A 14,205-nucleotide genomic window follows, 5' to 3' on the forward strand; every position below is an offset into this window, starting at 1 on the left:
CCACATCGGGCTCCTTCTCTGGGAGCCTGCTTCTTCCCCTCCCACTCCCCCTGCTTTTGTTCCATCTCTTGCTGGCTGTCTCTCCCTCAAATGAATAAATAAAATCTTGTAAAAAAAAAGAAAAAAGAAAGACTCTATATTCAAATTTTAATATCCCTTCTAAGATATAATCGGCAATGGATGGATTCAAAGGATATATGAGTTATCAGTCATGGTGTTTGTTTATAATTGCAAAAAATAATAAGCAGCCTGAATGGTCAACAATGGGGAAAAATGTGTAAGATGTATATAAAAGACTGCATGACCAAAGACAAGTTGAATAAAGGTGAGCATTCTTATACTACCAGACAGCAAGACCTAAATAACCCTGGTAATTAAAATAGTGTGGTACTGACATAGGGACAGATTAAGTAACCAAGAAAACAAAACTGCGAGTTAAGGAACAGCTGCACGCATATATGGAAGACTATATAACAAAGGTGGCCACGAAGGTGGCAGATCAGTTAAGAAAAATGTGGAGCTAGGAGCTAGGAAAAACTAGCTAGGTGAGAAATACGGGAGAAAAAGGGGATGATTACCACACACAAAAATTAACTTTAGCTGAATTAAAATTCAATGTCAACAACAAAACTCTGACTTTTCAGTGAAAATATAGGTGAATGACTTTCTAATCTTGGAAAAGGGAAGATTCCTCTTAAATGTCAGAAGTATTACCAGCTACAAAAGGGAAGATTAAGAATTTCTGTGTATCAAAAGATATCTTTAAAAAAGTAAATACACAAGATACAAATTGGGAGATTTAGAAACACATATCTGACATAAAGATAGCAACAAAGATATACAGAACTCAAACAAATAAGTACATGCAACAGAACAAATAATGATAAGACACAAACAGGCACTTCACAAAAGAGGAAACATATGATCAATTCTACACGTGAAGAGCTGTCCAACCTCTTTAAAATTTGAGAAAGGCAGAGAGGTGGGTGGGGGATGGGTTAAATAGGTGAGGGGACTAGGGAGTGCACCTGTGAGGAGTACCAGATGACATATGGAACTGCTGTATCATTACACTGTATACACCTGAAACTAATATAATACTGTTAACTGAATTAAAATAAAAACTTAAAATAAAATAAAATTTGGGAAAGGCAAATCAAGACCATAAACCATTTTACATCATTCAAATAGCAAAATTCTCCAAGTGTGAAAATAACCAAGAAGAATACATGGATCAGGAAGCTCTCTCACACATTGCTAATGGGAGTACTGATTGGTACAACCAGTTTGGAAAACAATTTGCCATTACCTTGTAAATCTGAACTTAAGAGCCTATGATTCGTTTTAAGATTTCATTTATTTGAGAGAGACAGAGAGAGAGAGCAAGTGCACATAAGCAGGGGGAGGGGGAGGGGGAGTGGGAGAGAGAAAATCTCAAGCAGACTCTGTACGGAGTGCAGACCCCGACACAGGGCTTGATCTGATGACCCTGAGACCATAACCTGAGCTGAAATCAAGTTCGGATGCTTAAGTGACTGAGCCACCCAGGTGCCCCAGAGTCTACGATTTGATTCCATTCCTATGGTGTACTCAAAGAGAAACTCTCGGAGCCCAAGAATAGTCCCAGCAACACTATTTGTAATGGCAAAAAAACAACTCAATGACAGGTAAATGAATATACTGGTATATTTACAAAATGGACATCTGTAGCAATGAAAAATAATAAACCACCAATACAAGCAGCTTCATAGATAAATCTTTATAAAAAGAAAATGAAACGGGGTACCCGGGTGGCTCAGTCAGTTAAGCGGCTGCCTTTAGCTCAGGTCATGATCCCGGGCTTCTCCCTCTCCCTCTGCTGCTCCCCCTACTTATACTCTCTCTCGAATAAATAAATCTTTTTTTTTTAAGATTTTATTTATTTATTTGACAGAGATAGAGACAGCCAGCAAGAGAGGGAACACAAGCAGGGGGAGTGGGAAAGGAAGAAGCAGGCTCATAGCGGAGGAGCCTGATGTGGGGCTTGATCCCATAACGCCGGGATCACGCCCTGAGCCGAAGGCAGATGCTTAACCGCTGTGCCACCCAGGCGCCCCTTGAATAAATAAATCTTAAGAAAGAAAGAAAGAAAGAAAGATCCCAGAAGACCTACTGTACAATACCCTTTTTATTAAGTTCAAAATAAACTAAAGTAGGCAATATATTGTTTAGCAATACATATGCAAAACAAACTATTTCAAAAAAGAAGAAATGATAAAACACATTTCGGGTTAATAATTACCATGGGGGGGTAGATGGAGGGGTTGGGAGGAACACATAAGTAAATGAAATTACTGGAAATATTTTAATTCTTTTGGGTTGGGAGGTGGGTTCATGGGTATCCTATTTTATAAGAAAAAAAAATGATATATACCCCTGACTGTGAAAAGAGATTTTTGGGAAGTTGCAGAATGAATGATTTGTATCTGCATCTTTTCCACATGTTATGAGACAAAACTGAAAATTAAATTTTTTTTAAAGATTTTATTTATTTGTCAGAGAGACAGACAGAGAGAGAGCACACGCATGCACAAGCAGGCGGAAAGGCAGGTAGAGGGAGAAGCAGGCTCCCTGCTGAGCAAGGAGCCCGATACTGGACTTGATCCCAGGACCCTGGGATCATGACCTGAGCCAAAGGCAGACGCTTAACTGATTAAGCCACCCAGGCATCCGTGAACATTAACTTCTTTAAAAGTAAAAGAGAAATAAATTATTATTACCAACCTTTAATTCGATCCAACTGATTGGTGTGCAGAAGCTTATTGGCTTGATTATACTTCATAAACAACTGCCAGAACACAGAGTCTTCGTTACAGCACAGGTCAGTCACAGTGTTTTTTAACCCTTCCAAGTGCACTAATGCTGACAGAATACAATCTAACCAACAGAGAGCATTAGCGTTTTTCCATTGGACACATAAAGACTGGCAAAGTGATGAACATCTGGTCTCCAATGGCATCTCCAGTTCAGACGTGCATCCTTCATTTTGAGGAGAAATCCCTCCAGGTCCAGAAACATCAACTCTAGTAGGATATTCTTCAGCAGCCATGTCAATAATACCAGCCTCTGAAATCTCATTCTGTTCCAAGGAATCAGCTGTCCTAACTGGATTCTGTGGACCACTGTGTGGTAAATCAGGTAAGTGAGATGAGGTTTCATCATATGCTTCTCCATTATGTTTGCTGTTCAAAACTTGTTCACCATCAGTAACAATATGATTTTTAGTCTTTTTGGCATTTGCTAAAAGAGGTGACTCCTTATAGTGGGTTTCCAAGAACTTTCTTTTTTGAGGCTTATTTGTAGTGTGACAATCTTCCAAATCAGGAGAAATTAAGTTATTAAGTGATTTAGAGCCCAAAGGATAGATGCACTAAAAGAAAAAAGAAAATGATAAAAACTACAAAAAATTCAAGCTCAGGTTTTATATAACAACTTCTATGTCATGAAAAATACATATAAAATTTTAGCATCAATACAATTGTACAAATCTAAATTTAAAAGAACTAGGAACAACTATCAAATCAAAATTTTGGCCCCCAAAAGCATAACTTTCCCTAGTTAATTTTAACAATCAAGAGTTTACTCTGATCCACACCAGAGGAAGCTAATAAGGAAAACATACATACTTCTGTTTTAATAAAAAACCTAATGTTGAGTGAATTAACAAATTTCAACAATTTAAAGAAACATTCTGTGATAAGTGTTATTCTTTTTGGGACAGGTACACTGCATAACATTAAAAACTAGAAAAGTATTTTCATTTTTTGGGGGGGAGTATTTTCAAATAAAAAAAATTTGCATTACTAATTTGTGTTTCTTAATTTTAAAACTGAATATTAATCTGAGAGCACATCAACGTTATCAATTTTACATCCTTACTGGATCTAAGAATCAAATTGGCTGAATTTTAACAACTTCATCAAATCTTATTATATATTAACAAAATTTCAGCCAAATATCAAAGGTGTAGACAAATCACCAAAATAACCAATTCTCCCCAAGTCTGAAACCTAGGAAAATATTTTAAGAGACAAATTCAGGAAATCTAATATTCTATGTGTCTTCATTTAAAATAATGCCTTCTCTCTACATAAGCATGGTAACTGCTACCTTGGTGGCCTCTAAGAACTAAAGAACTACCCCTCCTGCTATTCATGGCCTGGTAGAGTTGGTCCTCTGCTGCACCACTCTGGGCTTAGCCATATGACCAGCTTTGATGGGATGTTCACAAGCATGACACGCATGGAAGCCTGACAGGCATGGGCTCATTGGGCTAGTCCTTTTGGAGTCTTCCTTCTGGAGCACTCCTTTGTAAAGAAGTCCCATCCATCATACTGTGAGGAGCCCAATTAGCCTCATGGAGAGACCCTCATGGAAAAGAACTGAGATCCTGGCTGACTGCCTGAGCCGAGTTCCCAGTAGGCAGCTAGTACCAATTGCCAGCTATGTGGACATTTTAGGTTTCCTAGCCAACAGCAGGTGAAGTCTAAGAACTACCTGGGCAACCCACAGAATCACGAGGAATACTAAATCAAGCCGTTAAGTTTTTTTAGTCACTAGGTTGTAAGCAACAGATACTGAAATGCACTAAATCCTCTCTTCAAGTACAGCTTCTTCTATACAAATAAACATTATACTCATAATATTGTACTTATGAAATTCTTTAGTTTAATAGGATAAGTTCTGGATTCTTGTCACTGTTACCAACTAGTAACTAACCATTAACTAAAAACCTGACCCTCGACTTTATACCTTGACATTATTTCCTAAATCCTACCATATGTCAGAAAATAGAGAACACTTTAAAACCGCAATAATTTTGTACTCATAGTCACAAGACAGGTATACAGCCAAAAAAAAGGGAAGATCTCAAAGAGATATTTACACACCCATATCCCTTGCAGCATTATTCACAACAGCCTAGAGGCGATAGCAACCCAAATATCCATAAATGTTCAAATGGATAAAGAAAATGTGGTATATACATACAACGAAATATTATTCAGCCTTAAAAAGTAAGGAATTCATTCACAGGCTACAACATATATAAATATTGAGGACATTAAGCTAAGTAAAATAAGTTAGTTACAAAAGGAAAAATACGGTATGATTCCACTTATATGAGGTAGGAGAATTTGAGTAGTCAAATTCATAGAGCCCAAAAGTAGAATGGTGGTTTCCAAAGCATGGGGAAAAGGGGAGCTGGTATTCAGTCAGTACAAAATTTGAATTTTTCAAGACAAGAAAGTCCAAGACATGCCACATAATGAGAATATACCTAACACTCCTCAACTGTACATTTAAAAATGATTAAGATGGTAAATTTCATGCAGGGTTTTTTTTACAATTAAAAAATGTTTTAAAAACAAAAATATAAAAAATCTTTATCTCAAGCAGAGTCAAGATCATGGTGTGCACATCCTACCAGCACCCCCACTTAATTAAAAAGAATAAACAATAAAAGGCCCTGGGGCTGCAGAATTTAGTGGCCTAAAATGGTTTCCCCCTACATTATTTGCAAATGTCTCAACTGACTTTTCTATCTACAATTTGTGCTCCAGTCATAGGGCCAATTTAAAATACAATTTGCGGGGCACCTGGGTGGCACAGCGGTTAAGCGTCTGCCTTCGGCTCAGGGCGTGATCCCGGAGTCCTGGGATCGAGCCCCACATCAGGCTCCTCCGCTGTGAGCCTGCTTCTTCCCCTCCCACTCCCACTACTTGTGTTCCCTCTCTCGCTGGCTGTCTCTATCTCTGTCAAATAAATAAATAAAATCTTTTAAAAAAATAAAATAAAATAAAATAAAATAAAATAAAATACAATTTGCCCTTGCCCCAATTTTTCCCTTTTATAAATTAATGCGGTCAGATTTTTATCTCCTTTATACCCTGACTTTAGTTTCTACTTCGTATTTATAATGAACATATGCCATTTTTGTAACTAGAAGTTTTTTAACCTGTCTTCAAAAAAAGGAAAGTTATAAAACGATAATACATAGAGTATTAATTTTTCCATCTAGCTCAACCACGCAAGAGCATTTAAAGCCTAAGGCTGAAAAAATCTAATGCTGCCTCTTCCACTGATTTTTTGAGCAGCTTAGATACATTCCCATTTTCCTATAAAATGGAAAAAGCAAAACACTGCACATTACCTTATATGAAAATTATCTATAAGGATGTGCCAAAAACAAACTATAAAAATATTTACAAAAAAATAATTTACATTCATTTTACAAATGAAGAAAACCAAGAACACGAGTTTCTCTGACGACTCAACTAAAGATTTCAGAGCCTTATAAATTTCATGTTTTTAAAAAAGAACTAAATAAATGTTCTAATAAAAGACTAAACAATGGAATACTCAAAAAAAAAAAAAAGGGAGAGAGAGAAAACTCCCTACAGTTTGAAAAAACTTGAGTTTCAATTTATTAATCTGAAAGCAGAGTTTGAATCTTAGTGTTTTTTTTTCAAGAAACTTCCAATTAAGAGGGGTTTCCCATGTGGCTCTTTGCAATTTGGGCAAATGAAAGCAGAATGTTCAGTGGACTTCAAATTTTATAATTAAAAAAAAACTAACAAATTAACAAATTGACTGAAAGGTCTTATAGACCAGGGATCAGCAAACTTTAACTGTAAAAAGCCAGATAAATATCTTAGCCTTTGTGAGCTAGTCAAGGTCTCTGTCCGCCATTACAATACAAAAGCGGCCACAGACAATGCAAAAATGATTGAGCACAGCTACATTCCAATAAAACTTTTTTTATGTACACTGAAATTTGAAATTCATATAATTTTCATGTATTACAAAAGAGTATTCTATTCATTTTTGCTTAATCATTTTAAAACGTAACTATCGTTCTTAGGCTGTGGGTGTCATATAAAGAGTTTGCTGACTCCTGGTATAAACCAATCCACTTCATAAAATACACTGGGCTCTTACTGATTAGAACACTTACTAAAAATTAGATCAATAATTACTTTAAAGTTATTTTTTTACATCTGTAAAGTATATACTTAAAATTCTTGGTTATATATTCTTAATACTATTGGTTTTCCTCATCACTTAAAAAAAATGCTTCAAAACTAAAAACACAAATAATACTTCTAACTTTAATAGCCAAAACCTAATGTCCTGAGGACAGGGACTTTATTATGGCAGTCCACGGTTAAAGAACTCTATTGAAATACTATACACTGTTTGGAAGAGGGGAAAAAAGTTTTTTTCTAGAAAGATTTCTCTTTCCCATATTCACCATTCTATAACTCTGTTCTGAGCTAGTTAATGAGTAACCTATATGGTCTGCTGTTAGGATAAGCTGTCAAACCTCTTAACATCAAGCCCTCTCACTGTTCAATAGAGCCCACTGTCTGCTTCAGGAATAGCTCTCCAGCAATTCTGTGACACTTTCTTCTATTTTTCCCTCTCTACTGGATATAACCAGCATACAAACATGCTGTTATTTTTCCCAACTTAAAAATTTCCTCCTCCAAGTACCACCCCACATCTGCATTTCTCAGTTCTTCCTCTTCAATTTTCTATCACTCACTCCAACCAAGCTTTCCTTTATCACTAACATTTCACCCAAAATATTCTCATCAAGGTTCTCAGTGAGGTCCACAACACTCTAGCCAATGGTGAGTTGAGTCTTCATTCTCCTTGAGTTGAAAATAAATAATTTCTTCCTTAAATATTTTTTTCATTTGACTTCCAGGACAAAATACCCTCCCCTTTCTGGGTTTACTCTTACCTCACTGTCCACTTCTCTCACTCCTTTCCTGGTTCCACTTCATCTCCACAATCTCTTAATGCGGGACTGTAACAGGGATTAGTCCTTGGATCGCCACCAATACTTCTAGGTAAACTCATCCACTCTCATGGTTCAATTATCTACATGCTGATGACTCCCAAAGGTATCTCTCTAACCTCACTCTCCACCTAATACCAGACACATAGATCCGACCACTTATTCCATATACCCTCAAGTACTAGATAGCTATCTTAAGCTTGACTGGTCCTAGCCTGATCTTTCCCCAAAATCTTCCTCTTCCCAAAGTTGTTCTCATCTTAGTAACTGGCAACTCCACTCTTCCAATTATGCAAGCCAAAAATCTGGGAATCATCCTTGATTCCTCTCTCTCCTACTAAGTATCCCAATCTTTCAGCAAATCCTTTTTGGCTCTATTTTCAAAATAGATAGATAACCCAACCATATCCCATCACCTTAGCCACTATCTGCTTCCCATGGAATACTCCATCTTCCAAGTAGTCTCCCTGCTTCAGGGCTTGCCCATTACACATACTTTCAACACAGGAGCCACAGTGATCCTTTCAACGTGTAAATCAGATTATGTCACTCCCTGCTATGGCTCTTCATTTCAGTCACAGTAAAAGCCAGAGACTTTACAATGGCCTCTAAGACCCTACGTGGTCCAGCCCCTCCCCATTATTTTTCTGACCCATCTTCTATTACTCTGCTTCACTTACTCAGATCCAGCTCTGCTAGTTTCCTTGCAATAGGACAAACATGCACAGGCAACCTCTACTCTCTCAGGGCCTTATGCTGCTACTCTCCCTGTCTGGAATGCTTGTCCATCTGGTATTCACATGGCTTGTTCTTCATCTCTTTCAGGTTTCTGCTCAAACGTCATTTACATAATGAAGAATTCCCTTCACCACTCTACTTAGAATTGCTAACTACCCATTCCCTAACACTCCAGTCCCTGGGCTTTATTTTTCCCCACGGCACTTTTCATTACCTCACACACACAAAAATATCACTTATTTTTTCCCCCTCTCCAGAACATACCCACCTTAAAAAAAAAAATTATTTAGTTATTTGGTAGAGAAAGAAAGCACATGCATGCGCACACACAAGCAGGGAGAGCGGCAGGCAGAGGGGAAAAAGGCAGAAGCAGACTCCCTACTGAGCAGAGGCAGACCTGGGGCTCCATCCCGGGACACTGGGATAATAACCTGAGCTGAAGGCAGATGCTTAACCGAGTCACCCAGGGTCCCTCATAAGCACTTCCTTGAGGGTAAGATATTTTTTGCTTTATTTATTGCATCCTAGCCTTTGGACACTGCCAACGTGGTGACACTCAAAAAAAAAATACTGAATAAATGCGAAACGAAATTTATTTCTATTTGTAAGAATGCCTGGTACACTCAGCAAAAGTATCTATCACCAACAGTGTCATTTAGTTTAGTATTTTGCAAACTTGGCTGATCATCAGACTCATCCCTAAGAGTTACAAAATTATATAATTCTGGGTCAATTCTACTGAATTGGCATCTGGAGGTGATACCCAGAAATTTTTAAAAAGTACTCCAGGTGATTCTGATGAACTTCTGGTTTACTTGGAATAAAACATGTCTGAAATTAGAAGACTATATTCCAATTACAGTTCTGCAACTTTATGAAGATCTTATGTTCCTCAACCCTCTCTGATTTCTTATTCATAATGGAAATACCTACCTTGCAAAGTTTTGAGAACTATGTATATAAGAGTTTCATAAATTGTCAAGTACAATAAAATGTGGAGTATTAGGGAATTTAATGAGCTGTTATATAAAAGTTGTACCACTGGGGGCTCCTGGGCGGCTTAGTTAAACGACTTCAGGTCAGGTCATAATCTTGGGGTCCTGGGATCTGAGACCAGAGTAGGGCTCCCTGCTCAGCAGGGAGTCTGCTTCTCCCTCTCCCGCAACTTGTGCTCTCTCTTGCGTGCCTTCACTCTCTCTCTCTCAAATAAATAAATAAGTAAATAAAATCTTTTTTAAAAAGTTGTACCACTGATACACTGGATATTTAGATCCTTAAGTATCTAATATTTGGAGATTAACAACTTTTCCAATTAAGTTCCAAAGTTTATAAATCAAAGAGATGAAAGGATATCTACTATATACCAACAACTAACAAGGACCCCCCCAAGGTTAAAAAAAAAAAAAAAAATCCATCCTGAAATGTATTTTCCCCTCTCACAAGTCTAATGATAATAAAAACAAGTATATTCATGCAATAATTCAGGAAAAATAACAGAAAATATTTAAAAGCGTATACTAGATAGATCTAGAAACTGACCATCTATGTATTAAAAATGTACAGTCTAAAAAATACAAACGAGTACAAATTGAAACACTGAATAAAAAAGCAAAAAGCTAAAACCTTAATACTATCTAAGATTAATACTTTACCTGCAGATCCTCACACAAAAAGATAGATTCTTGAAAACTAATTCGGTAAGTCTTTAAGGCTTTTAACTTTCCCTTCTCTCTACAAGCAGGGCAATACCCATCTGACGGGACTTTAGCTGAATCATAATTCTAAAAAAGAAATAAAGTAAATTAAAATATAGACATTCCTAGATTGTATCAAATTACAAAAAGTTAAATGGAAAAGTAACCCAGAAAAAAAAAATACAATTTTCACCTGGAAGTGTCCTGGCTAATATTTTAAACATGGCAAATAAAAGAAATGCATATATGCTTTAAATACAGCTATTATTCTAAAAAGAATGTATTACAGTTTTAAATATTAAATTTTAAGTGTTAAAAATAGCATCAGTTTTATTTGCAAGAAAAAAAGTAACGTCAACTGCCAGGGAAAATGTATGTTTCATATTTTCAGAGAATAATAAACCACAAGGTCTATATTTTATTTCTACTTTCACATATCAATAAAACACAGAGAGGTAAATACATTAAAATAATCTTTCGCCATTGCTGTAAGATTTCCGTGGAAGATATAATTTTTTAGCAGTTAATTGGTAAAACTAAAACCGAATTTAAGTCTCAAAAAAAGGAGGAAAAAACCCAACTTTGCACTGAGGCAAAAAATAAGTTCACTAACTTTTCCCAAATACCCCACCATGTGGAGTGAAGATATCCCTATATCAGTCCCTGGTCCAATCACTGGCAAACCATTTCCAATCTTCGGGGAATCCATCATTCCGAGTCATTGGCTAATTTATGTCACTTGAAACATGTCAATATCACTAAGGATTTTTCAATGAACCCTGGAAAAAAAAAAGTCAATAGACAATTAAATAAAAATCCTATTTACTTTGAAAAAGAGCTATGCTATAAGATGTATATATATTAAGTATATTTTGAAACTATATGTCCCAAGATAAACATATTCGAAAATTGTAATCTTAAAGTGAAAACAAATAATTTGTCCAACCTTGCAAATTTGTTGGAAGAGGGCAGACTGGCCAACAGGACCGAGTTTCAGACTCATTTGTAAGCAAATTTATTAAAACTTATAATAGAGGTAAACTATTAAATTACAAATTATACTGACCAGAGTTTAAAAACCCAAGTTTTTAGGGCCTATGCATAATATGAAACAATTATGTCAGCATTATACTAAGAATGTATTTTAAAGACCCCAGATCTATTGTGCCATTGCTTGACAGAGAAAAAAGAACCCCATACATTTCTACTGCTTTCAACCACCAAGGTCATCAAGAGAATAATGCTATTTTTTTGAAGTTTCCAACAACATGCTATTTTATAATAACGAACTGTACCAGACAAAAATATAAACACTATCATAGTACAAATTACACATGTAACAAGCTTGTTTTGAGTGTAACTCCATGGAATAAGAATCACACTCAATAAAGTCAAAATTATAAGACTGGAGCTCAGTATAAAGAAAAATTAATTATTAAGAGTAGTTTAGGTATGGATTTAAAATATAGGGAAATCAAATACAAAAGACTTTAAAGCAGAGTAAATCACCACTTAGTAGGGATGCTGTAAAATAATTTCAAGCAAAAGTCTTTCCCAAATCTAAGAATTTCTATGACAACCACCTCCTGGGAAACTGTGGCTTACAGACTCACTTTAAAAACCAGTTATGCTATTCTGTTCCAGATGTATAAACTTTACACATCTTTCAAGCCAAGGAATAACTTCGAAAATAAAAACACTTCTAAGTAAAGTGTAAGGGAATCTCAAATTCCTGAAGAAATATTACTAAGGCGGGATTTCTGAACTACAACACTACAGACATCTTGGACCAGACAATTCTTTGCTGTGAGGGCTGTCTTGCACGTTGTAGGATGGTTAGCAGCATCACGGCCTTCTACCTAGCAGATAGTGAGTGCCACTGGCATTCCTCAGTTGTGAGAACCAAAAAGTCTCCAGACATTGCCGAAATGACCGCTGGAAAGCAAAACTGCCCCACTGAGAACCACCGCCAAAAAGATAAAAATAAGTTTGGTGCTAACTTTTACTTCTTCAGCTCCTCACAGACAACACCAATTTATTATTTTTGGCTGGCTCTATTTATAATATACTTACAAAAGGGAACTATACAGGAAAGAGTCAAACTGCTTATGGTTCCAGAGTGGCTAAAAGCATGGGTTTACAACTGCTCATCTGGGTTCAGAAATTTGTAACACTGGTTTGTACCAAGAATTAAATACAATACATGTAAAATGCTTAGCACCTGAACAGACAGTAAATTTTAACTACTATTCATTTGGTGCTAATTTTATATTTCACTCTATGTAGAAAACATGCTGCACATCTTATATCATTCTCAAAAGAAAAACTGGTACTCTATATACCTTGAATAAGATGTTTCTGATGAAAATTTCCACCTGCCTGAGGGATCTAGAAAACTTTTTTGGGGCTGTTTTCTCTCTCTATTATAAAAGAAAAACATAAGAAGCCTTCAAATCTGCTCTGATTCTGATCCCAGCAGCCAACATTTCAATAGGAAAAGCAAATAGGTTGGTGGAAATTCTGAATATGCAAAACCCCGCTAAAGAAAATTCATTAAACAAAATACCAGAGGTGAGCTATCCAGGTCTTCCAAAAACAATTAACTTTGTCTTATATACAAAACCCTGGGGAGATTCTTACAAGTTACCTTGCCCTCAGTGATTATCTTCATTGTTCTCCCTACCTACCTGCTCCTCTTTCTTCTATCTCACCTAGACTTTGGTATCTTCCTCTTCCCAAACACACACAACTAGAAAATTCGAGTGGTCCTCGAAACTTTCACTTCCCACTTCTTCATGCAGTAAAAGTCACCAAATTCTGTGGACAGTTCTTTGGAAGCCTCAAATTCCCACCTCTCCATCCCATTCCCGCTCAGTATGGACCTGAAGGTAGTACTATGACCTAAAGCTCACTGTACTTGAGACCAACCTGGCTTTCCAATTTTACTCTCCTCTACTCCACTTCACCCTCAGCACCTTTCTTCTGACGCCCTCTTTTCATTACTTCTGTGAGTCACTGATACTCCCGGACCCCGAATGTGGATTACTTAGCCCCCTATGAACGCAGTTACAGCACAATGAATGTGTAAAGGTTGCCCTGGGAATGACGAAAGATATGTAATGAAGCTTGTTTCACAGTCCCGTGTGCACAGTGGGGAAACCCAGAGAACCACCTGCTCCGAGAAGTGCCTTAAACCTATTTTGAGTTTGCCCTCCAAGACCAAGCGGGCTCACCATATAAATTGTCAAAGGTAAGGCCACAGCGGACTTGACGCCGAGGGATGCGGTCGGCTTTGGGCGCCCAGCCCTGGCTAGTACCAAACCCAGCCCTCCACAATCAGAGACGCACAGGACCAAGACATCTCAGTTTCAAAACCCGACCCTGGAAACCCGAGGAGGTGCAGGGTTCCGTTAACCCTCCCCATCTTCAAGCTCTTTGGAAGAGCGAAAAACAAAACAACAACTCTGGTTTCTCTTCAGCATTTACCTCTCTGAGCCAAAAAGAAATCAGTAACTCTACCTCCATACCTCAATCACCAGCCCTCCCACCTAAGCCCAGTCCCAGCCCCTTTCCTCTCCCAGGGCAGCCGACCTTTCTGCGCGCCGACTACCCCACAGGCAGTCCCTTTTCCCCAGCTCCGTTCGCCTTCCTGATTTGGGGAGCCGGGGGAAATTACTTCCTCTCCTCCCTTACCTGCCGCGTGCACTCCCCTTCCTCGCACCGGGTCGGTCCGAACTCCTGTTCCAGGTTCGGTCCACACCACACCACGCAACGTTCAACCCACGTTCCCCTCGGCCTGCTCCTCCCCCACCGGCCTCTGGGCTACAGAAGGAGCTTCCGGTTTGTGTCCGCGGCAAAAGAGTTCCCCTTCCTGCTCGGCGCGGGGCCTGAAAGGACGTCAGCGTGGCGGGGAAGGCGAGAACGGGAGCA

The 14,205-nt window shown here is 37.8% G+C and overlaps 1 protein-coding gene across 2 annotated transcripts in view; it reads right to left on the reverse strand.

Moving 5' to 3' along the window:
* USPL1 (ubiquitin specific peptidase like 1) overlaps nucleotides 1-14,103 on the reverse strand; it is a 33,701-nt gene extending 19,598 nt beyond the window's left edge. Inside the window, exons 1-4 of one of the 2 annotated variants that reach the window (XM_045797016.2) lie at nucleotides 13,969-14,103; nucleotides 10,889-11,054; nucleotides 10,234-10,362; nucleotides 2,764-3,409 (exon numbers count right to left, since the gene is read on the reverse strand). In XM_045797016.2, the coding sequence (XP_045652972.2) occupies nucleotides 2,764-3,409; nucleotides 10,234-10,362; nucleotides 10,889-10,987 (874 nt within the window). In that variant the 5' untranslated portion in view covers nucleotides 10,988-11,054; nucleotides 13,969-14,103. The remainder of the gene's footprint in view (nucleotides 1-2,763; nucleotides 3,410-10,233; nucleotides 10,363-10,888; nucleotides 11,055-13,968) is intronic. The other variant, XM_087865217.1, reaches the window with a different exon arrangement.
* Between the last annotated feature and the right edge of the window lie 102 nt (nucleotides 14,104-14,205).

The sequence above is a fragment of the Ursus americanus genome, chromosome 10, assembly GCF_024610735.1.
Source record: "Ursus americanus isolate L20-20 chromosome 10, mUrsAme1.1.p, whole genome shotgun sequence".
NCBI classification, from domain to species: domain Eukaryota; kingdom Metazoa; phylum Chordata; class Mammalia; order Carnivora; family Ursidae; genus Ursus; species Ursus americanus.